Source organism: Medicago truncatula, chromosome 1 (assembly GCF_003473485.1).
Source record: "Medicago truncatula cultivar Jemalong A17 chromosome 1, MtrunA17r5.0-ANR, whole genome shotgun sequence".
In the NCBI taxonomy this organism is placed as follows: Eukaryota; Viridiplantae; Streptophyta; class Magnoliopsida; order Fabales; family Fabaceae; genus Medicago; species Medicago truncatula.
This window is the reverse complement of record NC_053042.1, coordinates 51,355,312-51,383,091: the sequence shown is the minus strand read 5'-3', so window position 1 is coordinate 51,383,091 and position 27,780 is coordinate 51,355,312. Positions and strand designations below refer to the sequence as shown.

Sequence of the window (27,780 nt, the reverse complement as noted above, 5' to 3'; positions counted from 1 at the left end):
TATAATAGATCCATCATTAAACAACGGTTCACAAAATGAAATAATGAGATGCATTCACATTGCTTTACTATGTGTTCAAGAAAATTTGGTTGAAAGACCAAACATGGCAACCATTGTACTCATGCTTAGTAGTTATTCTATGTCTCTCTCGGTACCTTTGGAGCCTGCTTCTTTTATGGGAGGCAGAACTAAAACTAGAAGCCTTTCAGTTCCAGATATGCAATTTGGAGAAGAAAATTCAGAGGCAATAGGTTCAAATGAGTCCAAGAGACAAGAGTAAATCAACAATACAATCTCTGAACAAGAATTCGATTGCTGAAGTATTGTGATTTAGCAACTTTGGTCCCCCACTTTTTACACGCGCAATTTTGGTCCCCATATTAAATCCCTAATTGTATTTTTGTGACTCCACTTCATTTTGTGTAAGTCAACTGGGACATATATATATGAGATATACTCAATTGAAGCGAGCAAATGTGTTACAGAATTAGGATACACATCACATAAATTCTTATATGGTATTGACTTGCAACAAATGATTTGTCTACCAGTCTTAAAGGGCTGAACACTCGCCAAGAAATATTTCTACAAAATTGCACCTTGTTGAGAAATTACATAGAAGAGTAAAGTTATATCAAGAGAAACCCTCCTTAACTATGAGTGAGGTCAAAATAAACATTAAAGATCATAATTAGGTTTCTACGGTTATTGATCCCATCAAATATATCTTATAGAAGTTATTATCTTTGTCTTCGCAATTCCTACTCTATGCTGTTTGTTTTCTGTATGTCTAATGTATATGTGTAAATGATCATTGTCTCAGGTCCCTGTAATAGAATTTACCAAATGATTTTGTAACTAGTTCTCTTTGATTTTGCTGCTGTATTACTTATATACTGTTTTCCTTGGAAATATACCATGACAAATTGTCTCAGGAGTTTATGCTCTTAAATTTCATGTTTTACTTTTTTATATCTTTCCATAAAGAAACACTTTTGTTGTAGCAGTTATGCTTATAGCCTTATAAGAACTTATCTACTACGGTACTTCAATTAAAGATTTTCCTCATTAACTACCATACTCCTTAACATTTGTTGTAGAAAACACAAACTTCCCTTGTTCCTTTTCTGCAGCTCATTAGCTTTTGTTAATGCCACCTTTACATCTTAATATGCTAAACTATAATGACCATTAGAAGACATTGTATTGTGTTTCCCGCCTTCAGCCTTGGGTGTATGTTATCCAACTCCTTCCTATACACCCTCGCACACCCCATCAGCTCCGTATCAAGGGACACAATAACCGCACAAGAATTTTAAGTGAAAAACTCCAAATTCAAAGAAAACCACAACCGAACTTGATGGAAAACTGTAGAACAAGGTTTCTTGAAAACCACGTAGGCTTCAAGATCACTCGACGTATAAACATTTAAAAATCATTTTAGTTCAATTTATAAACGAACAAGAATTCGGAAGTAACAATTTACATGAATTCTAACTTCTAAGCATTGTCAGATAATGTAGAACTTGGTACCACTGATGAATACATTTCATTGACTGTTGAAAAAGAAGCTGAACTCAACTCCCCTGCTACCATCTTTTGCAGTATTTCACTATGCATAGACTTAGTTGGTTCTCCTGGAAATGGCAACTCAGCTGAAGGGCTAGTGAGATACGAAACTACCGTTGCCGTTGTAGGCCTATCATCAGGTTTCTCTTGAACACATAATAAACCAATTTGAATGCACTTAACCACTTCACTATGGTTGCATGATTCTTTTATATCTTGGTCTATTAGTTCTAATGGTGTTTGATCCCCGCCATTGCCTCCAAGCCTGCAACAATTCGATGAATTAGATAGAAATAGAAATATAATCCTTATTCTTCTTTTGAACAACAAAAAGAAACGAATTATTAAAAATAAGTACTCACACGACTCAAGAAGTCATCGGAGTTATCTGATAAAAGAGAACGAGAATTTCTTTTTGAACTAATTATCTCCAAAACTATGACTCCAAAACTGAAAACGTCCGATTTTTCTGAAAGTTGTCCATGCATTGCATATTCCTGAGACATATAGCCACTAATAACAAAAAACCAATTATATTAGTTAAAGTTAAATCACATGGATCTTGTTGTCAAATGCAGATCAAGTCTATACTACTTACTATGTTCCAACAATTCTATTTGTACTTCCTCGATCTTGATCTAGAGCCACCATTCTTGCCATGCCGAAATCAGATATTTTAGGATTCATGTTATCATCTAACAATACATTACTAGGTTTGAGATCACGATGAATAATCTTCAATCTTGAATAATCGTGCAGATAATGTATTCCATGTGCAATTCCTTCGATAATTTTGTAACTTTCAAACCAGTGTAATAATCTGGACTTCTTGTGATCTATAAATAAGTCATCAAAACATCTATCAAGGTCAGAAAAATATTGAACATTTTTATTTTTATCAACACAAAATTTTAAACCCAAAGATGAACATAGAAAAACAGGTTTATTACCAAATAGAAAGTAATCGAGACTCTTGTTGGTCACATATTCATAAATGAGCATTTTCTCTTGGCCTTCCAAGCAAAAACCTATTAAAGTCACCAAATTTCTATGTTGAAGTTTGGCTATCTCTAAAACCTCATTTTTGAACTCTACTGAACCTTGTCCTGAACTTCGAGATAGCTTTTTCACAGCAATTTGCCTTCTATCTATAAGAACACCCTGAAATTGTAACCAACTGATTAATTGACCGAGAGTAAAAACCATAATGCTTTATCCTTTGCTTATGATTTGTTACCTTGTAAACCTCTCCAAATCCTCCCTTGCCAATTTTATTCTCGGGTGAAAATTTCTTTGTGGCTTCTTCAATGGTCGCCAAATTATACTGTAGTGATTGTAACCTGGCACTTTCATCACCAACTGTAAGAATAAATATACAGGAATCTTAAACATGAGCAAGCTAAATGTCTTCTCTTAAAGTTTTTCAGAATTACTTATGTGTAAAAGAACATTTATTTATTTATTAACAATAGGAAAACCAGTTTTTTACTTACAATTTTCTCTCAAAAGAGTTTTATATTTTTTCCACCTTGATCTTCTCATGAGTAAATAGCATCCCAAACTTTTCCGTTCCTGCATTAACAATTATATGCATTAGTTGAATGCAATCTTTTAAAAATTGCATCTAACTAGTGAGACCTGTAGCTAGCTAGGCCATGATTGCTTCAACATGGTTGAAACCGATACAAAAAAATAAAAATGAAAAGTAAAATAAATAAAAAAACATTGGTTGAAAGTAAAAAGCAAGATAAGTTAACATATATCTTGATATACTTTTGAAGAACTCCAGTTATGTTATGCTCACACAATTAGATCAGTATTAAGTCTATGCTAAGTAATGCGTTGCAACAATTTATATGTGCCAATTATAAAGTTAAATTACCTGAAGAAGGAGAAACCGGTGGCGAAGCTGAATCACCACCGGTTGTATTGTAGAACCGGTATAAATCATATCTGATATTACACCACGCAAGCAGAGCTCTAGCCCCTTCACAGCATGTATCAAGAGATCTCAACGCATTTACCAAACACCCCTCACACTGAACATTAGTCACTCCCGGAACACACTGTGCCAATCCATAAACTGTAACCACCTTCTTTGAATAGCCTCTGAAGTCGAAGCTCTCTTCACCGGTTGCAAATTTCTTCTCTGTCTGAGAATCCGAAGCTTCTGTAGCCAAACTTCCCAAAAAACTTAACAACAGTTGGTTATAGTTAACCAAATCATGGGTAGAAATAGAGATGTCTGTATTGTTCTTCAAATTCAATCTTGGGACAAGACTGGCCGTGGGGCTAAAGTAACGGCTAGTATAACGCAACATGCATTCGTCGTACCAAATTATTGATTCCGTTTGGTTGGGACAAAGGTGTGTGATATCTCTAGCTGCGGTGGTTACACAGTCTTGACACGTGGTGGAGGAAACGTCGCCACGGCAGTGGAAAACACCGTTGACGGCGTTTGTGGTTCCAAAACCCATGATGGAGGAGTAGGAATCAGCACCTTGGGTAGCGTTGGAGACGAGAGTGAAGAGGACTACATTGAGATTTGTGTTGAATATTGTGCTGTTCGGTTCGTAGGTTTTGTTGTTTGGACAGTAAATATCATTGTAATTTGGAGATGCTGATGATGTTGAAGAGGTAAGCCATACAAACAGAATTTTGATATAAAATTGGAGATGCTACATATAAAAAAAAGATAGAAAAAAATTGTTATTATAAAATTAAGTCTGTACTACATGTTCCAACAAGTCTATACTTACTATGTTCCAACAATTTTATACGTACTTCCTCGGTCTTGATCTAGAGCCACACTCACTATTCTTGCCATGCCAAAATCATACTCCATCGATTTTAAAATGAGTGTCAATTTAGAGAGAGAAAAATTTGTTTTAAAATAAATATCATTTCTCTCAATTGTATCCTTCAATTAATATCATATACACTATTCCTAAAACATTGTTTTACTTTTGTGGTGAAAAAATCAATAGTTAATTAGAATAATTTGATAAAATAGTTATTCTCATTCTTCTAATCATCTAACAACACTTTACTAGCTTTGAGATCATCATGAATAATCTTCAATCTTGAATGATCGTGTAGATAATGCATTCATGTGTGGGAGATTGATATTTTTCGGTTTTGTTTTTTTAATTATTTTTTGTCGTTGTATTCTGTCATAATTAGATTGCTACTTGTTTAATCAAGTGTCGTGATAAGATTGTCGCTTGGTTAGTAAGTAAAGTAGTCTTTATGTAATGATGTCTAGTGCATTTAGGTAATGATGTCTAGTAATCAAATGTACGGCAAACTTTATTTTCAGTCTCGCACACAAGTTTACGGCTGGACTCCATATATTTGCAGTGTATGCTTTAGTTTAATGTATCAAATTATCTTAATTTTTTTACTTTGTTCTCCAAAAATTTACCATTTTCTCTATTTTTCTGGTTTTTCTTCTCCCCCATTTTCACGTTTGGGTCGATGTTTTCCCTAGGTTATTTTCAAGCTAAAAGTGTAGTAAATCCATTTCAACTTGCGGGGATATTAGATGTAATAGAAAGTTATAACAATTAGCTAGACTAGTTGGTTAAGTTATACTAGCGAGTTGTGATCATTGGCTATATAAGTTTTGTTGCATCTCCTTCATGTAATCAATAATTCTCTCATTGATCAATAAACTTTTCTCTAAACTATGAGTTCTATCTGGAATTGTACCCAATAAAATTTGTCCAAGAAACATATACATGTTCTTCTGCGTATGTCCATTAATATCTTATAACACAAGTTGGCTTAATGATATACTATAAGTCCATTAACAATACACAAGAATAAGTTATTGGACAAGTGCTGGATTTTCATGTCGCCGCGAGAATGTGCATTTCTTTTATTTGATCAAAACAATAAAATCTCTAACTCTTAAATCCATCAATCCAGACAACCATGCACTAACCTGTCTTCAATATTGAAATATTCAGTACGTTTGAGTCGATGTTGTCCACGCGTTTTATTAAACACATCATCAGCGACAACCACTAACCTGGCTTCGATATTTACTTGTTTATGTTGTCATCACATCAAAAATGGATTCAATGGAATAGCGTAAGATGAACTAGTCGTAGTAACTGATTGCTCCTTTTTGTATTCCACATCATTCAAGAGAAGTGTTGTGGATGCTTTTAGGAAACCACGGCAATCCTCTGGTTCAATATCTCCTCTACAAATTCCAATTGCGTTTACTTTGCCAGGTTCTTCTCCGTACGAAAAATTGTAGAAACTGTAGTCTATTGTTTTGTTGGAATATCTTTTTTCTAGTAACAAGAAAAAAATGTAACACATTTATAATTTTGAGAAGTTGTAAAAAGTATCGCAAAGTTGTCTAGACTAAAAAATTGTGAGTCTACCAAAAACCATTATTGACTGAAATTTTTTGAAAAAGCGGATTATTGATTGAAATTAGATTAGAAAAAGTGGATTATCTATAGGATTTTTTGTTGTCTATCCACACATTGAATATAGAAATCACATAAGTAATTTTACACAATCCAAGCAAATCACAATAGTACATTTGGATCAACAATTTTGGATAACAAGACAATGATAGCATATCTATATATTAAAGTAATAACCTGATTGCAACCACCATTTCTCTATATATTCATGGTGAAGTAATAATAGCATATCTATTCCTAATCCGCTTAAGCTATTTCATCCAAATGACTCTTATCAAAATTCCAATAATTTAGTTAAGATCGAATCTAGAATTACCACATAATCGCATTACAAACAAACAATTCCGTTCATTGTGCAGAAACCAAACACCTTGAATGAACATAGGTGTAGAATAATCACATTACGGAGATTAGAGAAGTAAATAAAATTTGGTCGAAGCATTTTATCAAACACAAAAGATGCATTGTACCATAAAGTTTGACAAATTCTAAATATTAATCACTAACATTGGATCTGATGTAATGGTATGATGATAGTGCATCACCAAAGATGGGAATGTTCATGGAGGAACATATTGAAATGGATTGAGTGTAACTCATTGTTTAAAGACCAGTTTAATCTTACTCGTTGATATAAATTTAATCGTTATAAATCAATCCTCTCATCTCTCACAATAAAACTCCTCTCACTTGATATATATATATATATATGTGTGTGTGTGTGTGTGTGTGTGTGTGTGTGTGTGTGTGGGTGGGGGGGGGGGGGGGGTGCGGTTATGATGCATAAGGAAATCTTTATGCACCCTTTATAAATCCAGAAATGGTTTTGGAGTACAACTCACACAAACCATTTCCACAGCAAAATGGTTTTGGCATAATTTTATACAAAACATACTATGATATATGAGGGGTGCTGGAAACCATTAAGTACATCTAATGGTTTTAGAATACAACTCACAAAAACCATTTTTGAATTTATGCAGGGTGCATATAAGGATTTCCTTATGCACCATAACTGCAGTCATATATGTGTGCGTCAATGCCACGCACGCACGTGCGTATGTTTTATATGTTGCCTACACTTCTATGGTACACTCACAAAATGAGGTGTACCGGTACTCTTGCTTCATAATTTTATAAATTAACGATAATTTTTGTAATAAATAGCTATTTGTCAATATTTATATTTTATTGAACATCATTTTATTAGAAAAAAAACATAATTTCATTGTTTATAAGAATTATAGTAATTATTTTTACATATTATCGTAAAAAATAATCAATGTTCTCAATTATGAGTGATAAAAATTAAAAAAAAAAAAATTATTTCATTGACACTTTTGACGAATAAGATTTAGTTGTTATAATTATAAATGATAAAAAAAAAAATCTTCAAAAAACAACTCTTTTAACTATTAATTTAAAGAGTGGATGTATCGGTACACTCAAATATATTGGGTGTACCATAGAATTTGCCGTATAATTATTAGGAACATTGAACCGGTTACCACTGTTTAACAGGTTTTTGAGACATTTTTAAAAAAAATGTTACCAACACCACCGTAACACTTCTTAATTTTCTTTCTATTCAATAAACACTGTATGGCTTTTTAATTGAAAATATAAATGGTTTGTTGTGTTTTGTATGTTAGTTTAATTAATAAAACTTGTTTAGTGTAAGTCATGTTTACTTTATATAAATGTTTTTATGTCCTCGTGAGCTTAACTCAGTTGGTATGGACAATGCATATGTTCAAACCCCGGCCACCATAAAAAAAAAATAAAAAAAAACATTTTTATAATTTTTTTTATTTTATAAAATTTGTATTAATTTTACTATATCAAACTTTTTCAGAAATGATCATTCTTAAGTAGCATTTCATCTTTTAATCATCAAAATGATTCATTTTAAAAATCTCACATTTTTATTAACAAATTAAAATAAACATATAGTTTATAAACTAAACAAAAAAAAAAAAAATAGGGATAATTAAGGGGAAATTGATATCTTTCCGAGGTTTAGGAGGAAAATGTATTATTGACAATGGGCCGAAAGAACGGAATTATGTCGTATCTAAATGAACAGCTCCAAGATACAAACATCCTTTCATACACCAACTTGTGAGCTCTATGAAAGCCGGATCACCGATGACTTCTTTCCGTATTCCACATCGTTCCGAGAGAAGTGTTGTGAATGCTTCCAGGCAACCACGACAGTCCTCTGGTTCAATGTCTCCTCTACAGATTCCAATTGCATTTACCTTGTCAGCTTCTTCTCGGTACGAGAAATTGTAGAAACCATAATCTAACGTTTTGTTGGAATACATATTTGTTCCAAAACGATGTAATATGCACTACCATTGGTGATGTTTCTGAGATTTTCATTGCATTTGTGGTAGCGCAAAAATATTTGGTCGTCGGCTTTGGATTTTATTATGAACAGAGGAAGAAGTTAAACCAAAAGGCAACGTGAAGAAAGCATTCTCCCCTGGACTTGGCTTGGCTGTGAGATAATGATGATGGAATTAGTGGAGTTTTTGTGCAAAATACTGAAAGAGACTTTATAAATGTAGAGAGTAGTATTACATAGCTCTTTCATTAATTTTTAACTTTTTTGGTGAATAGACAAGCTGTGGTAGTTGAAAATCATTAAAGGGAGATTGTCCGTTCTGTCAACTAGACGTTTCGATTAGCATAATTTTACATCATATATACACTTGTTTTCACTCTTTATTAGTTTTTCATTTTAGGTAAATCATCACTAATATCGGTCGTTGTCATTACCATTACCACCCCTTCTATAAACACTTTCTCTCCGAAGAATACATTGGGTTGGACCCAGTTGTTATCTCTCATCATTAGTTCTATAAACACCGACACACACACACAGTCTAACGTGCTTCTTTAAATATTCTTTCTGTCTAACGTGCTTACGATAGTAAATCACAAAATTGCACGACGAACATATCATGGATAATGTGATAGGTAATAGATATGTAAATAATTGGGTTATATAAAACCATATGATATATGATATATAATTGGAATACGCTTGTGAGCAAATTTTACTAAACTGTATCACAAATATATCTAAGTGGAGTCTTATTACAAAGCAACCGAAACATACACCAACCAAAAAATAAACTATAGAGAAAGGATTACTAAACACATTATGTTACAGAATTTGAAAGAAAGTAGTAAAGACTTAAAGAAAGACAAAATTCAATCAAATATAAAAGATTTTCACAATCACTTCATTCTTGCATTATTATTGATCTGTAACCGAGGACTTACTTGTTGATCCTTGAGTAAATTGACTTCCTGATCCTGAATCAGTTGACTTTGTGGGACCTGAATATTGCTCACTTAATGATATAGATAATGCCCTTTTGGGTTGCATTAAAAATGGAGGTTCCGAAGGTTCAGGGAGTGGGAAAGTGGTGCTATTAAGCATTAATAGAACAGAACTCATAGTTGGTCTCACATCTATATCTTCTTGAACACAAAGTAATCCAACATGGATGCATCTCATTGTTTCATTCTTGTTTAAACCTTGTTCTAATATGGGATCAACGATATCTGAACTTGTCCCTGCCTTCCAATTTTTCCATGCCTGAAAGAATTTGCTCAAAAAAGAAAAAACAATATATACAATCAATTTTTTGACTGAGAAATCTCTAACTATAAGATTCATTTTAATTTGAAAAAAAATATTTTCTATTTTTATTGTTAAAAATTTGCTCATTTTAATTTTCTAGTGGAAAGACGCAGTTCGTCTCTTGAAGTGAATCATTTTGAAAGAGACAAAGTGAAATGTTACTAGGGATTGATTTATAGGAAATAATGAAAACAACTCTTTTGACAGTTTCATTAATTTTTATAAAATATTGACACAATTGATTACCTCAAAAGTCTTTTATGTCTTTGTGATATTCTTAGTAAGTAAAATTAACAGAAAATTCTAAAAGATAAAAAAAAAATCCACAAAATAAACGAGCGATATGCTTTTGATCATTTTAAAAGATGGGAATAACTAACAGGTAAAAGGCACAACACGTACCATGTCTAATAGATCCTCAGTATTGTCCCCATCACGGATCTTAGTGTTTCTCCGGCCACAAACAATTTCTAAAATAATTACACCAAAACTGAACACATCTGACTTGATCGAAAATTCTCCATGTTTAATGTACTCTGGAGCCATGTATCCGCTGTATGTCAAAACAATTAGGTTCGATCATGTAAATATAAAATGTTACTCGATATTTTATGATGACTCATTTTCACTTTTCACCTTTTTTTAATAAAATTGTCATTTGGAAATGAGGAATATCACATCATCTAGTTCTAGCATTTTCCCTCAAATATATAAAAATAATCTAGTTCTAGCATTTCTTAAGTACTTACTAAGTTCCAATAACGGTGCTTGTCATGCCATGAGTTTGATTGGCATCAAACAATTTTGCAATGCCAAAATCTGTAATTTTTGGATTCAGCTCGTCATCTAGTAAAATATTACTTGTTTTGAGATCACGGTGAACAATTTGTAATCGAGAATCTTCGTGAAGATAAAGAAGACCACGGGCAATATCTTTTATAATTTTGTAGCGTCTTTCCCAATTCAAATCTGCACGCTTGATTGGATCTACATAATTACCCAAGCCAAAATTATAAAGATATAATTTTTATAATTTAAAAAGGTGTTCGACATATATCTCTTTCTTTTATCATAGAAAAGCAAAGGTAAGGTCAAAGGAAATATTGCAACTTACCAAATATGATATAATCAAGACTTTTATTGGAGACAAACTCATAAATTAGTAGTCTTTCTCTTTTTTGTAAACAGAAACCTAGTAGTTTAACTAAATTTCGATGTTGAAGCTTCCCTGTCAGCAACACTTCGTTCTTAAATTCTGTTTCTCCTTGCTTAGAATTGTTAGCCAACCTTTTGATAGCAATATCTTGTCCATCAGGGAGTGTACCCTAAAATTAATTAAAATCTTTAGATCTAAGAAAAATATCATGATATATGCATGTGTTTGAGTGTTTCAATAAAAAAATAAAAAAAATAAAAAGATAATTATTTTACCTTATAAACAGTTCCAAAACCACCCTCACCAAGTTTATTTGCATCAGAGAAGTTGCTTGTAGCTATTCTGATGGTTTCAAAGTCAAATTGCAACAAATCTCCAACTTTAAGATCATCACCAGTTTCAGCTTCAGATTCATCTTCATTTTTCCCTTGGCCTGGATATGTGTTTTCACAAATATTTTGTTATTTTAGTTGATATTATAGCACAATATGTGTAGTCTACATGAACTCATAGTTTTAACTCTTTTCCTCCCCAATTATTGTATAAATATTATTTATATAGTTTCCCTATTGTACATAATGAAAAAGCATATGAAATGGTTCAAGTTTAAAACATTAAAGATGATGTGTATTTATGTCATAATAGGTCATCTTTTTGTAACACTAAATGTGTTCATTGGATATAATAAGCTTTGCTGAACCCCTTCATGTAATCAACTATTTTCTCATTAATCAATAAATTTTTTTATACTTTTCTCTCAACGATAAATTCTATCTAGAATTGTAATATGATATTAGAGAGATGATTATTCTGCTACATTCTTTCTCAAAATTTTCTTGAATTTTTTTTCATTTGAAGCTTAATTGATTTATTTTGTTTCTCTATTTTCAATTTGATTCTTGAGATTTCCAATCAAGATTCAAATTTCAAGATAGATTTGATATTCAAAGAATTTCAATTCTTTAGAATTTTGATTTGACCTTCATCAGTTTTTGGACTTTTGAGTTCCATTTTGTAAGAGAAATAACCAAAGCAGCTTCAAGAAACAACAACCACGAGATATTTCATCAAGATCAAGCATCAGGCTATGGATGGATCTCACCTTCAAGCTCTCCTAGTTCAACTAACGTACCTCTCTAAGAAAACTTTAAATATGTGCAATACTAAGGGAATAGCATAGAAATAAAATAAAGATATCTTGATTGGTGTGATGATTAACCAATTCCAACAACAATTCACTTTGGATTCGAGAGAACGTAGTAACAATGTGTCATGTCAACTTAAATCAAGATTTCAAAGGAAAACAAATCTTTAGATATACTTAATTAGAAGAGACGGATCAATCTTTAAACAAATCTTTAGATATACGTAGAAGAGACGGATCAAAGCAAAACAGTCTTGAAATTTTAAAAATTAAATTATGCACCAATTTGATATTTTGTTTTGATGAAGATCGCATTTGTCAAAGTTTAATTTCTCAAGAACACCAAAGTGTTGGTCATATTGTTCTTTCTTCTAGCCTAATTGGTATTCTAACTTCTATTTACAAAGAAAATAGATAGTTGAGCAAAATTTCATTTTTTTTAGCTTAATTGACATTCTAGTTTCTATCCGTAACGAGGAGAATGGATGGATAAGAAAAATTCATTAATTTAGCCTCATTGACATTTTTGCTTCTATCCATAAAGATCGTGTTAGTTAAGAAATGAAAATTCATTCTTCTTAACCGAATTGTCATTTTAGCTTGTATCCATTTAGAACATAAATAGTTAAGTGATCAAAATTCATTTTCCATTGCTTAGCTGACATTTTAGTTTCTATTCATAAAGATAATATATAGTTATAAGCAATCAAAACTCCTTTTTAGTCTAATTGACATTTTATTTCTTATCTATAAAGATCATGGATAGTTAAGAAATCAAAATTCATTCTTTATGGCCTTATATATTGACATTTTAGATTCTAAAAGAATGGATGGTTAAAAAAACCCAAAGCATTTCCGACATTTCATATTCTTTTTGGTCGATGCTTTTCTGATGTTTTTTTTTTTTTTTTGTATTTTTCAAGCTAAAAGTGAAATAAATCCATACCAACTTCCATGGGATTTTAGAATTAATAGCAAGCTATAATAATACGATACACTAGTTAGTTAAGTTAGTTGTGCTCATTGGCTATATATAAGTCTTGTTATATCTACTTCAAAGAGTGTTAAATACGTTGATTGAATGTTTTTTGAGATACTAAAATAACAAATTCATAAAAAATAAAAAATAAAAAGTAAGGTAAAACAAAACAATAAAGGAAAATTGCTTCAAAAGCTTGTTTGATTGATCATGTATGTTGGATAAAATATTGTTGTTTAATCTGATTGCTTTACACACCGCGAAATGATTTTAATTTAATCTGATTGCTATAAGATATTGTTGTTTTAATATATTTCTTTAGATTTTTTCAAAAGGTTCTTTAGATTAGATTCTTATAATGGTGCCATTTACAAAAAGTGGCTCACGTTAAATTAAAGTAATGTGATGACTAGTTTTTTGTCACCTAAAGGAAAACATCGAAAAATCAGTGAGCCCCAATGAATTGTTTATTCTCTCTTCAGCATTTGTGTAAACATCAAGAGTATAGTCTTTCTACTTTCCTATCGTATTTCATCTAAACCAATCATAGCCTATTGTATTTTTTTTGTTAGAAATTCACAAGAGAAGACTTATTATGTTGACTTACGTACGTACCTTCAAATTCAGGTCTTGATTTTCTCCTTTCAAAATAAATGCATATACCCATAACTAGTATGCCAGCCACAACAACTGCTACAACGATAGCGATCGCCGTTGTTATTTTCCTGCTCTTTCCTAATCAAGAAATCAGAATGGATCCTATCAATTTTGGTTTTTATATCAGAGAGTAAAATTTGATCTTTCGACATTTAAAAAGAGAGAGTTGATATAAATTTCTCATAATTAGTAAAAATCCCACTTTATACTCTTATATGAATCTAGTAGAAGTAATCAAAGGGGAAACAATAAAATGCTCATGTTTAATGGTACAATAAAACTCAGTTAATTATAGAGGAACTAGCTTATAAATTGTGTGCATATTTTAAGAAACAATAAAAATGCTAAAAAAAATTGTTTTCCTTATTTCCAGAAATTATGTATCATTCTTAAGTAGCATTTCATCTTCTAACAATCACAATGATTCATTTAAAAAATCTCACAATTTTTTATTTAGAGGACATCTCACATTTTTTATTAACAAAATATAAAATAAACATATTTTAGAAACTAAATACTTAAAAAAGTTCACAAATAAATGGGATCTTAAAATATAGGGATAATAAGGGGAAATGTATACCTTTTCGTGGTTTAGGAGAAAGTGCAGGAGCAATTACTTTCGAAGGCTGTGGTGCTGGTGACTCTGTATTGTTGAAAATGGATTGGAAAAATGGAACTATGTCATATCTAAATGAACAACTTGGACCAAGATACATACAACCTTTCATACACCATCTTGAAAAATTCCCGAAAGCCGAATCCAAACATTCAGTACATTCTTGTTTAGACAAATCTGGTGTACACTGAACCAAACCATAAATAGTGTCATTAACATCACTTCTACTACTTGATTCATTCATTACTTTCACACTCTTTTCAGCAAACTTCTTACGCGAATCACCATCAATGGCCACACTTTTAAGTTCATCCAACAAATCAATAAGTGTCTGATTAAATGCATCATTCCCTACTGTTTTGCCTTCCATATCGAAATACTTACTTGTTTTAGTTTCCATGATACCAAAAATTGAATCATTTGAATAACGTAAGATACACAAGTCATAGTAACCAATTGCTTCTTTTTGTTCTCCACATCGATCTGTCAGAAGGGTTGCAGATTTTTTCAAACAACCGCGACACTCCTCTTGATTAATGTCTCCTCTACAAAAGCCTATTGCGTTTATTTTGTCGGGTCCTTCACCATATGAGAAATTGTAGAAACCATAGTCTATTTTTTTGTCGGAATATATTAGTTCTAAAACAGTGTCACGGTTTATCTGGTAGGCACTATCGCCGGTGAAGTTTCCACATTCATGGTAGCGGAAAATGAGCTGGTCGCTGGCTTCAGATTTAAGTATGAAAAACAGAAGAAGTAAAAACAGAAGACAGCGCCTAGAAATCATAGTACTTTCTAGTCTCTACTCTGGAATTGTGCTTGTGAGAAAAAGATGGAAGAATATTTTGATTTTTTTGCAGGAAACTGTTAGAATTAATGTAGAAAATAAGCAATTCGTGGTATAAGTACACACGCTGTGGTAGTTGAAAACTATTAAAGTCGGTCTTCGCAAAAAGTCTTCTTGTTTTGTACCTATCCTATCTATCAATTATTGAAATTTAAGAAGTGAAATGTTTGTTAGAGTGACACCCACTGACACAATCTTTTAACACATGTCATCCATTATTTTAATGGCTAAACTACACTATTTGCTCCATAACTTTTAAAATGTTGCAATTTTTACTCCCTATTAAAAAAAATGCAATTTTTGCCCCTTTCGGCCCAAAATTGCTAAGAAGACGCCACGTGTCCTAAAAAAGAGGTCATTATCGCAACTTTTTGTAAAGGTAAGGGGTCAAAAAACATATTTTCCTTATGTTAGGGGATCAAAATAGCATATTTCCTTAAACATGGGGTCACAACATTTTAAAACTTAGGGGACGAAGTGCAGGTTAGTTTAGCCTATTTTAATTCATTTTACCTATTGACCGGTTTTATCTTTATAGTACTGCTACGATTGTTTTTCATTAAATTAGGGGTGCGTTTGTTTAAGACTTTTTAGAAAAAATCTATTTTTTGTGTGTTTGTTTGGGATTTTTAGAAAAATCATTTTATCAAAAAATCTATTTTGATCTTAAAATGAAAAGCTATTATGATTTACTTTTCTCAAAATCTTTTTTTTTTTTTTTTTAAAAACAAGGAGGTGACACATGCACACGTTAAAACTAAAAAATGGATTTTTATGGGCAATAGTCAAACAAAAATAACTTCAGATTTTTTTTAAAATTTCTAAAAAAAAATCACTAGATTCTTTTAACACAAAATCTTTTTTTTTTTTAAAGCTGAAACAAACGTACACTAGATTTTAACTTATTCATCTGATGCTTAACCTCCAAGTTCTCCTCTTTCAATGAAATTGGATTCTTTCACAAAATTGACTAAAATAAACTGGAATAATCAAACACACAGGAAGAAAATGGAAACACCTAGCCTGAGCTTGTAAAGTTTTAGCATTTATGATGTAATATCATTGTTACCATGCTTTTTCAATATTAAGTCAATGCATAATTTTCCCTCTTTATAATTTGTATTAGCAAGAAATTGGATGAAGTTAAGACCATAGATCCTACGTACAATCTCCAGCCCAACAAAATAACAAAAATGGGTTACATGGACGAAAATGACGAAGAAGCTCCCACGATATAAATCGGAAAGAGGCACAAACAAAGGGGAAGAAAACAGAGACAACATGACTAGCTGAAGGAAACGTAGACGAGATTGAAAGGAAACAGAGATGACATGGGTCAGATCGAAACGAGAAAAACATTAAAACTTGTGTAATACAAATCGGAAAGAACCATGGACACATCGAAAGTAAAGGAGCGGTGGACAGGTCGGAAGGAAACGAAGCCATGGAGAGATGAGAAGAAGATAGAGCCATGGAGGTTTTCAAACACAGTAGTACTCTATCATGGTCAAGGAAACCTCCCAAGGAAATTTTGTTTTAATCATTTATAAATGTGAATTTTTAAGGGAATGCAACGACTGTATTAGTGAGTTTTTATAAAATTCAGTAAATTCAATGTATTGCAAGTTACAACTTTTGTAATATTTGACTTTTTGAAGAGAATCCTTGAAGATCCAAACAAATTTTAAGACTCAAAAAATCTTCACAAATATACTTATAAATTACACATCAACAAGACAACAAGACCTTTACAAAAATAACAGAAAAATTAACTCACTCCCTGAGAATATGGAACAGATCCTTGGCTCACTAGAATTCCAAGAATACAAATTTTTGTTATTCATTATTATTATTAATTTTGTCAAGTAGCCTAGTGGTTAGAGAAATTCATCTTAAACATGAATAACTGGATATCCGGGTTCGAACTCCGGCCTCTGCACATATTGTGCATTATCCCTTACCAATTAAGCTAATCTCATAGGGACTATTATTTTCTTTTTTATATAGGTTATATTTCTTTCTTTCTTTCCTGCATTACGAGCAAATAAAAAAGGCGAAAAAAAAAAAAGACCATGTGTGCCAATCACTGTAAAAACCACCATCATTAGCTCACTACATCGCAAGCATGTGAGCATGATGTAGAATATTTGATTTGTGGGGGCAAGATAATATGTAATAAGAGTAGTGCTAGCAACACTCTCTTTTGGAAAGAGAGTGTTAGTGATAAAATAATAACATCATTTTTTTCTGAAAGATAATATCATAATTATCATTGAAAAAAATACTTGAGATTATAAACGCTATTCTTTTTTTTTAGTACAAAAAAGAGGGCAGACCCTTACGCTATTCTTTATATATTAAAAAATTAAAGATTCCTTAACATCTACAAATTAAAAATGATCTTTACATATTTGTATATTTAAAAAAGTATTGTAGAATTTTTTTTCATTTTCAACACTATAAAAAATATCTCTCTCCATATATTTGAAAAAATCATTCAAAAATTCATCTCAAGTACATTTGCACATTTGATTATGTAAAATCCCTGAGAAAAACTCTTTTTATGGTATAAATTTCAGTTAATGTAGGCAATCTATTATTTTAAAAGTAGACAATAATTAAAATATCAAACATTTCAACATATATAACACAACATCAGTGGGGCCAATTGCCCCCAATCTCATATGTGTAGATCCGTGGCTACATGTGAGCATATATTTGTTCTAAAACCGTGTTACGGTTGCCTCCCATCAAGCGCTTTATTTTACGTCATTGAGCTTGACGCTCCAACCACTGTTAGGGTGACAAATATGATAGAAAGAATATATCATCCTTCTTCTTTGGATTTTAGTGCGAAAAGAAGAAGAAGAAGAAGAAGAAGAAGAAGAAGAAGTAAAAACATAATGCAACTTTATGAACGTAGAGTAACGAATTATAGCTCTTTCGTTTATAAATTTTGGAAAATTTTATGGTGAAGTCATGAGAGTGACTTTTTTGGTGAAGTTAACACTAGCATAAAAAATGTTGTGAGTAACACTCCCACTGCTTGTACAGTGGTATCAAAAGTTCATTCCTCATAGTATCATCAATTCATCAGATTAACAAGACTACATTTAAACTAATTTTATTCTGCCTTGTTTTAAGTGTAACACCTCACAAAGTGTAACACTTAAGACTATCATATAATATCATCAACTATGTTTGCATGTTAAAGATGTCAACGATAAAATAGTACCTGTAAATCCAAGATGTTGCAAGCATTACTAAATGAATTACTATTGATCATTAATCAGTAATTAACAATTTAAAAAAGAATTAAACATTAAGATTAAAATTAACTTGTTCAAAAAAGTCAGTTTACTGACTGCACCATAGAAGCTCCCATTTTTGGTGAATACAGACGCTATGATCTTGAAAATTATTAAAGGAGGAATGAACCATAAATGAGAGAACATAGGTTTAAGTCTAAGTCTTCCCAAAAGTCGTCTTCTGTTGTGCTGGTACTTTATCAATAATTTATGCAAGTAATACATGAATGATTGTCATATATATATATATATACACACACACACAAAAAGTGACGCATGTTTCCAAATACTGTTTTAATTTGTTTAAAATGGTTTAAAAACACGTTCTTGCCTTTCTTATGTAAGTGCTTGTTGCTTTCATAACAATATATTAGCAATGCTCGTTCATAAAAAGAAGGGAAAAATATACTCTGAGTTTTGTTGAATATCGGTATCTTTGTATCAACAAAATTGATTCAAAATTTAATTTAATGTTTTTTATAATAATTGAATGATCCAAATTTTAAGGAATTAGAATGTTCATCTAAGGAAAATTATCTTCAAAATACAAGTTAAATATTTATCAAGTAATAAATAAACAATTTAATAAGCAGGAGTTATTGTTTTTAATTGCTTAAATAATACTCTAAATGACACTTGTTAGTAATTTCTTTTTTAAGCTAGACCAAAAGAAAAAGGCAAAAGTATTCAAGGGATTATTTATCTTATTTATTTGTAACATTTATCATTTATCTTTCTTTTTTCTTTTTAGATCCTTTTATGTTTTAAACTGTGCACAAGTTAATGTTGAGATGCCAAGGCCAAGCAGGGTTGTAAATGATAATCTTTTTCTCAAACCCATAAATTGCATCCCCTCCATTTTTTTTAATTTAAATTTAACTATTAAAAACAAAAAAATATATCATATTTCTCATCAACCCCACCACCCACAACCTCTCATGGCTGCAGCAAGAATATAATAATCAACACAAGTTACACAATCAATTTTCCAATAGGTTTCATATGCGGCTTTCTATAGCATTATCAATACAAAGGTCTAATTCTTCAACTTGTAAAATATGTAATTTCCACATTCATCAATCTAAAACATACGAGTGATTAAGGTGAAGATTATAAATTTTCAGATATGAGTTTTCAAGAACATGAGTGATTTCTGGGTTCAATGGAACACTTCAAAAAATTTAACCAAAAACTATTGTAGGAAACTGTATGAATGTTGTAGAGTAACAAATTATACCTCTTTCATTTGTTTATTTTTTAGGTGATTACACACGCTGTGGTAGTTGAAAATTATTAAAGGTGGAATGAACCATCAATGAGAGAACATAGGTCTAAGTCTTCCCAAAAATCGTCTTTTGTTGTAGTACTTTCTCAATAATTTAAGCTATACTCATCATAACAATGTCCAAAAGGCATTATGCAAGAAATACAAGAATGATTGCTTTCATGTAGATTCACACAATACCTCATTCGTTTCTTTTTAAGTGTCCTTTGAGTACGAGTTTTGTTCCTATTTAACCGTCGTTTTGATAGTTTACTGATATAATTCATCAATTATATCCTTTATCAATTACTTATGCTTACTCAATTTCAAATTACTTGAGAGTTTCTATAGGGTTCGCACAATACCTTCAATTGTTTCTGTAGGGTTATCGGACAAAAGTGGGGAAATTTCAACTTCATTCTTTATTAAACATTAGAGTTCTAACGAGCATCTACAGCCCTGGAACGGAAATTTTGTTCTTAGCTGCTAAATATTGGGTCCAAGTATGCCATGTAGGATTTAACAACCATTGAGTTTTTTTTCTCCAATGCTAGAACTCAACACACTTTCTATTTTACTTTATGTAGGACCCTCGTGTTTCTTCTCTTATCATCCATTATACCTCTTCTCTCTCCCCTTCTCTTACTTTTTCTGATGCAGCAACTGCTAGAACGTGTTCTAATGGGAGAACTGTTCTCCACAATGTCATCCAGCTCATTGATCTCCAATGCATAAAATATAAAAATATGTTCTTGTTTGCTAAGAACACCAAGAAAGAACAGACGTTGGAGATGTCGAAAATTGGAGTGTCAGAAATTTGCAGGTATGGACACCACCATAATCTTGAGGAGAACAACTGCATTTGGTCGCGCAGCATCTACTCCGGATGTCATTTTCGATTGTAGATACATCATTTACTTATAAAAAAAATATCTATAAATGGTGAATTCTTTACATTTTCATTCTGTCTAACGTGCTTACGATAGTAAATTACAAAATTGCATCACGGATAATGTGATAGGTAATAGATATATAAATAGCTGGGTTATTTAAAAACATAGATATATAATTGGAATGTGCTTGTGAGCAAATTACTAAACTGTATCACAAATATATGTAATCGGGGCTTTATTACAAAACAAGAGAAACAAACACCAAATAAAAAATAAACTAGAAACAAAATAGACTATAACGCATTATGTTACAGAATTTGAAACAGTAAAGGCTTAAAATCCCAACCCAAAAGAAAGACAAAATTTAATTGAATATAAAAGATTAGCACAATCGTTTCATCCGTGTATCATTGATCTATACCTGAAGACTTACTTGTTGATCCTTGAGTAATTTGACTTCCTGATCCTGAATCACTTGACTTTGTGGGCACAGAATATTGTTCATTTAATGGTATAGATAATGCCCTTTTGGGTTGCATTAAAAATGGAGGTTCCGAAGGTTCAGGGAGTGGGAAAGTGGTGCTATTAAGCATTAGTAAAACTGAACTCATATTTGGTCTCATAGCTATATCTTCTTGAACACAAAGTAATCCAACATGGATGCATCTCATTTTTTCATTCTTATTAAAACCTTGGTGTAATATTGGATCTACAATATCTGAAGTTGTCCCTGCTTTCCAATTTTTCCATGCCTGCAAGAATTTTTTCAATTGAAAATAAAAACAATATTTACTGTCAAATATTTTAATTGGGAAATCTCTATAACTATATAAGCTTTTGAACTTTTAGAAAAGGTATGACACTTACAATGCCTAATAGATCCTCTATATTTTCCCCATCTCGAATCTCAGTGTTTCTCTGGCCACATACAATTTCTAAAATTATTACACCAAAACTAAACACATCTGACTTAACTGAGAATTGTCCATGTCTAATGTACTCCGGAGCCATGTATCCACTGTATCACAAAACAATTATGCTCAATCATTAGATATGAACGACAATCGATCTTCGATGACCAATCATTTTGATTTTCCACGTTTTTTGTTATAAAATTCTTATTTGGAAATGATGAATATCTCATTAGTTCAAGCATTTCCTTAATACTTACACTGTTCCAACAACGGTCTTTGTCATGCCATGAGTTTGATTGGCATCAAACAATCTTGCGATTCCAAAATCTGTAATTTTTGGGTTCATCTCTTCATCTAGCAAAATGTTACTTGTTTTGAGATCACGATGAACAATTTGTAATCGAGAATCTTCATGAAGATAAAGAAGGCCACGTGCAATATCTTTTATGATTTTGAAGCGTCTTTCCCAATTTAAATTTGCACGCTTGATTGGATCTGCATAATTAGCCAAGCCAAAATTTTAAAGATATAATATTTATAACTTAATAAGTTGTTAAACATATATATTTCATTATTTCATCATAGAAATGTAAAGGTAAGGTTGGAGATAATATTGCAACTTACCAAATATGATATAATCAAGACTTTTATTGGGGACAAACTCATATATCAGTAGCCTTTCTTTTCTTTGTAAGCAGAAACCTAATAGCTTAACTAAATTTCGATGTTGAAGCTTCCCTGTCAATAACACTTCGTTCTTAAATTCTGTTTCTCCTTGCTCAGAATTGTTAGCCAACCTTTTGATAGCAATATCATGTCCATCTGAGAGCGTACCCTAAAATTAATTATACTACCTCCGGTCCTATTTATAAGAAAAATTTAACTTTTGAGATTCATTCAATAATTGATGTACCTAACCTAGAAATAGATCAAATACATCAACTATTCAATGAATCAAAAAAGTAAATTGTTTCTTATATATAGGACCGGAGGGAGTAATTTTTAGTGTATATAGCTCTAAGAAAAATATAATATGATCATGTGTGTTTCTATAAAAAAAATTATAAAAAAAAAAATTAAAATCAAAAAGATACTTGTTGTTACCTTATAAACAGTTCCAAATCCACCTTGACCAAGCTTATTTGCATCAGAGAAGTTGCTTGTAGCTAATCTGATGGTTGCAAAGTCAAATTGCAACAAGTCGCCAACTTTAAGATTATTACCAGCTTCAGCTTCATCTTCATCTTCATTTTTATCTTGGCCTAGTCATGTGTTTTTACAAATATTTTGGTTAATGTTATAACAAAGTCAACAACATTTGGTTTAGTAATAAATTAGTCATTAGGATGTCCCCGTGAACTTAGTTCAGTTGGTAAAGACAGTGAATAATACATGCAAGATTCAAAGGTTCGAACCCCAGACACCACTAAAAAAACATTAGTCATTAGGATACGGCTAATAGTGAGAGATTGAGTAGACTACATGAAGTCATAGTTTTAAAGAGAAAGTGTTGGGAATAGTCAAAGATATGAAACATAGGGTGTGTTTGTTTCCCGTTATATTTGTGGATTCCGGGAATAAAATCATAAAAATACATATGTTTGTGTTTGTTATAAATTTACTAAATTTTATTTCCGGGTATAAAATGTTCCATTGAATAGAAAAGTTTTCCCAAAGGAAAGGATGGGAATAAAGTTCCCATGAAGATGGGAATAAAATTATGTGTAATTACATATTATAATCCCTATTTTTAAGGTTCCTTAGAATATTACAAAGTTAACCAAACATATTTTTTTTAAATATCTTGGAATAAAATTCTCATCTTTATATTCCAAGAAATTTTATTCCTAAGAATAAATTTCATAAACTTTAAATAAACACACCCATATGATAAATTTAATTTAATATAAGAAATATATAATAGAGAAATGTGTTTACACTTTAACTTTTTCTACTTGAATAAGTACAACTAAGGTGATAGTTGTAGGAACGAATATGCAAGTATGTTATAATAAGTCAATGACCGTCGAGTATCTTCAATGGGAGGTCCTTACTTAACAAGGATCACTCCCTGTTAAGAACCCTCCATTGGAGGAAGAAAAAATGAGTCTATGTTAAGGAACGGTCAACTATATAAGGACTCTCTCTCTCTTGGGTAACTAACGGATCCCACGTTTAAAAAGGTAATAAAATGTGTACTATTTGGTCTCATTTGCATAAAGAAGTAATAAAGTGTGGGGTTAATAGTGCTTATCATCCCTGTAATATAGGTCATTTTCGGTTTTTGCCCCTATAAAATTTTCGGTTTGATTTGCATCCTTGTAAAAAAAAAAATTCGGGAAACACCCCTGCTCCATATGACTGTGCATATTTGCTGACGTGGTACACTTTGTGGCATGCTGACTGTGCATATAAGCTAATGTGGCGTGCTGACTGTATAATTAATTTTATTTTTTATTTTTTTAAGGGTGCACGTGGCGATTGTGCCTATTTTAAAAAAAAAAATTATAATATTAATTTAGAAATAAAAATTATTTAAAAATTTTGAAAATAAAAAAATTCAGAAATATTTTATTTACAGATTTTTTTTTAAATTCAGGAAAAAAATTTATTACAAAAAATATTTTTCAAATTTTATATTTTTTGTTTAAATTAGAAAATGATTTTTTTTCCTAAAATTTAAATTTCAAAAATGATTTTATAAAAATATGGAATAAAATTTTCGAAAAAAAAATTGTATCCAGATTTTTAAAAATAAAATATTTTCCGAAATTTCTTTTTGTAGAAAAACTTTTAAAACTATTTTTTTTCGAAAAAATAATATGACTTTTTTTTTTAAATTTCGAATTTTCTCTTTCTAATTTTAACTTTATTTTTATTTTGAAAATTAAACTTCATAATCTTTAAAAAATAATTAATTTAAAAAAAAATATATTATCGTTCTTTCTGATATTTTAATATTTGAATTTTTTTTTTATTTTTTGGAAAAAGTCTGAATATTTTTTGGATTTTTTTATTTTTAAAAATTAATTTTCAGATATTTTAAAAAATAAAATCTGATGTCGACAATTAAAAAAAATCCAAGTCAGCGCCACATATGCGCATTTGATGAGTTGGAAGGAGGAGGGGTGTTTCTCGGGAAAAAAAAAAGTGTTACAAGGATGCAAATCAAACCGAAAATTTTACAAGGACGAAAACCGGAAATGGCATATATTACTGGGGCGAAAAGCACAATTAACTCTAAAATGTGTACTACTTGATCCCACTTGTAAAAAGGAGTAATAGGTAAATTACTTTTGTTTAATGATGTAAAGATAGTGGGACATATTTAAGTATTTTTCATTGAAGTATTTAGTGTATTGTCATTGAGTCCTTAATAAATACTTTTATTAAAAAATTATAAATAAATAATGTGTCATGTAGGGTCCATTTAATGAGTCCTTGTTAGAGAACTACCATTGTGAATGTTTATATGAAAAATGTTAAAAGACTAATTTGGGTATTATTTTGTCACGGACTAAAGTTGGTAGTTAGAATATTGCGATGGAACAAAATTGATATTTACTCTATATATTATGAAGAAAAAAAAAATTATATAATTAATGTGTATACTTTTTGAATTATTCTTCATAAATTATTGAAGAAAAAACATATATGTTAACTTTCAATATTTTAAAATAAATATATTTTTTTGAGAAATTTTCAGATAAATTGATAATATTATCAAATACAATATTTGCAAAAGAAAAATGCTTCATGATTTATGTATATTAATTAGATCTTGTATTTATTTTTGAGTTAATAGTTTTTTTCACCCCTGTAATATATGTTATTTTCGGTTTTCACCTCTATAAAATTTTCGGTTTGATTTGCACCCTCGTAAAAATTTTATTTTTCGGAAAACATCCCTAATAGGTCATTTACAGAATTTTTTACGAGGGTGAAAATGAAACTGGAAATGACATATATTACAGAGGTGAAAAATACTATTAACCCTTTATTTTATTTTTTAAAAAATCACAAGCAGAAGATTCATGTTGACTTACCTTCAAATTCAGCCGTATATTCAGGTCTTTTCCTTCTCCTTTCAAAATAAATGCATATACCCACAAGCAGTATGCCAGCCACAACAACTGCTACAACGATAGCGATGGCCGTTTTTAATTTCCTCCCCTTTCCTAATCCAGAAACATAGTTAGCTAAAGGTAATCAAATCAATTTGCTTAAAAGAATAATCAATTAAACATATTTTGGCAACTTTAAGAACTTTAGTCCATACATAATGAAAGCTTATGTGATCAGTAATTCATTTGCTTTGAATTAAATTAATAAAAAAGTTTAGAAATGAAAGATTTAAAATTCGAATCCAAGAGAAAATATTCATATAACGAACATACTAACAAAACTCATTTATTTTAAAACAATTTATTAAAGGTGATACACAAAAAATTGAAAAAAGAGAGTCCTTCCATAATTTTTTTTTTTTTTTTAGGGATAAATATATTTTTTATAAACAACTAAAATTATACACCACAACATAGATGTCTATTTAGTTTTGTGTTAGTTTGTGTTAAATAGGTGAAACACCACCCTTATGGATGCCCATATAATGGTATAAATACCTATTTAAAAAATAAAAAAACATAAAACCTAAGTTTGAATTGCAGGGATAATAACCAAGTGATTGGCTCAAGCATAAAATTTGTGTTCAAATCAGAACAATAATTAATCAACTTTACCGTAAACTTTACTTTGAGTTCAAATCTTATTTGGTGTACCTCCTTCCATCAAATTTAAGATTATCATCCATTTCGCCAGAAAGCATAATAAATTAAAAGGGAAATGTACCTTTGCCGGTAGATGTTGTGTTAGTTTTAGGAGGAAGTGTTTGGGAAGGTTGCGGTGCTGCTGTTGGTTGCTCTGTAACGGGGACTATGGTTTTATAAAAGGAAGAGTTGTCGTATCTAACAGAACAACTTGGACCAAGATATAAACAACCTTTCATACACCATCTTGAAAAACCTCCGAAAGCCGAATCTAAACATTCATTACATTCTTGCTTAGACAGATCCGGTGTACACTGAACCAAACCATAAATTGTGTCATTAGTATTACTACTACTACTTGATTCATCAATTACTTTCACACTCTTTTCAGCAAACTTCTTACGCGAATCACCATCAGCGGCCACGGTTTTAAGTTCATCCAACAAATCAAGAAGTGTTTGATTAAATGCATCATCCGCCCTTGTATTAGCTTTGATATTGAAATAATTACTTGTTTTAGTTTCCATGACACCAAAAATTGAATCATTTGAATAACGTAAACTACACAAGTCGAAGTAACCAATTGCTTCTTTTTGTATTCCACATCGATCCACGAGAAGTGTAGCCGATGATTTCAAACAACCGCGACATTCCTCTGGATTAATGTCTCCTCTACAAAAACCAATTGCATTTACTTTGTCAGGTTCTTCGCCATACGAGAAATTGTAGAAACCGTAGTCTATTTCTTGGTCTGAATATATTTGCTCTAAAACCGTGTCACGGTTGATCTGGTAGGCACTACCGCCAGTGAAGTTTCCGAGCATTTGGTTACATTCGTGGTAGCGGAAAATGAGCTGGTCGCTAGCTTCAGTTTTTAGTATGAAAAACAAAGGAAGAAGTAAAAACAGAAGACAACGCCAAGAAATCATAGTACTCTCTACCCTGGGAACTGTTGTTATGAGAAAATAATGGAAGAATGATTTTTTTGGCAGGAAACTGTTAGAATTAATGTAGAAAGTAGGCAATTATAGCTCTTTCGTGCTACTAGTACACACATGCTGTGGTTCGCAAAAAGTCTTCTTATTTTTCACACTATCCTATCAATTAATGAAATTTAAGAAAAATAGTACTCTGGTCAAGGAAACCTCCGAAAGACTTAAAAAAAATGTACTACAAATTTTTAATTGATTTATAAATATTTTTTTTTTAAGTAAAAATTTTAATGAATTTTTGCCAGACCCAAACAAACTTCAAAACCCAAAATATCTTCACATATATACTTAAAGATCACACACCAACAATTCTTACGAAGATAACTAAAATTAACTCAATCGCTTTTAGACTATATAAATCAATGTGTCGATTAGATATAATGCATTTAATTATGTAATTTCTTCACAGATGAAATGCATGTGCATTTTTTTGTGTTGAACAATTTTTTCAAACTATATTTATCGTACAGTCGAATTCATGATTACTAAGACCCCTTCCTTTAAAAACGGGAGGGTTGACAAAAAATTACATGTGAATTTCTCTTAAAACAAATGTCTTAGAGAATAACTAT

At 31.0% G+C, this 27,780-nt stretch overlaps 3 protein-coding genes and 1 pseudogene across 3 annotated transcripts; all 4 read right to left on the bottom strand.

Moving 5' to 3' along the window:
- Positions 1 to 1,500: 1,500 nt before the first annotated feature.
- Positions 1,501 to 3,590, bottom strand: LOC25485273 (cysteine-rich receptor-like protein kinase 10; annotated as a pseudogene).
- On the bottom strand, positions 3,525 to 4,414 carry LOC120579370 (cysteine-rich receptor-like protein kinase 25; the record flags this gene model as incomplete). The annotated part of the gene is made up of 2 exons (XM_039831396.1): positions 4,385 to 4,414; positions 3,525 to 4,247 (listed from the first exon to the last, which is right to left on the bottom strand). Coding segments are annotated over exons 1-2 (753 nt in total), but the record flags the coding sequence as incomplete, so codon positions are not given.
- A 4,609-nt stretch (positions 4,415 to 9,023) lies between these two features.
- On the bottom strand, positions 9,024 to 15,156 carry LOC25485270 (cysteine-rich receptor-like protein kinase 10). The gene is made up of 7 exons (XM_013614459.3): positions 14,189 to 15,156; positions 13,567 to 13,686; positions 11,104 to 11,261; positions 10,787 to 10,997; positions 10,422 to 10,659; positions 10,075 to 10,225; positions 9,024 to 9,627 (listed from the first exon to the last, which is right to left on the bottom strand). The coding sequence occupies exons 1-7, from the start codon at positions 15,009 to 15,011 to the stop codon at positions 9,283 to 9,285; spliced, it is 2,046 nt and encodes a 681-aa protein (XP_013469913.1). The 5' UTR covers positions 15,012 to 15,156; the 3' UTR covers positions 9,024 to 9,282.
- A 5,532-nt stretch (positions 15,157 to 20,688) lies between these two features.
- Positions 20,689 to 27,315, bottom strand: LOC25485269 (cysteine-rich receptor-like protein kinase 26). Its single transcript, XM_013614458.3, has 7 exons — positions 26,299 to 27,315; positions 25,497 to 25,628; positions 22,555 to 22,712; positions 22,075 to 22,285; positions 21,708 to 21,945; positions 21,404 to 21,554; positions 20,689 to 21,288 (listed from the first exon to the last, which is right to left on the bottom strand). The coding sequence occupies exons 1-7, from the start codon at positions 27,143 to 27,145 to the stop codon at positions 20,944 to 20,946; spliced, it is 2,082 nt and encodes a 693-aa protein (XP_013469912.1). The 5' UTR covers positions 27,146 to 27,315; the 3' UTR covers positions 20,689 to 20,943.
- Positions 27,316 to 27,780: the final 465 nt, after the last annotated feature.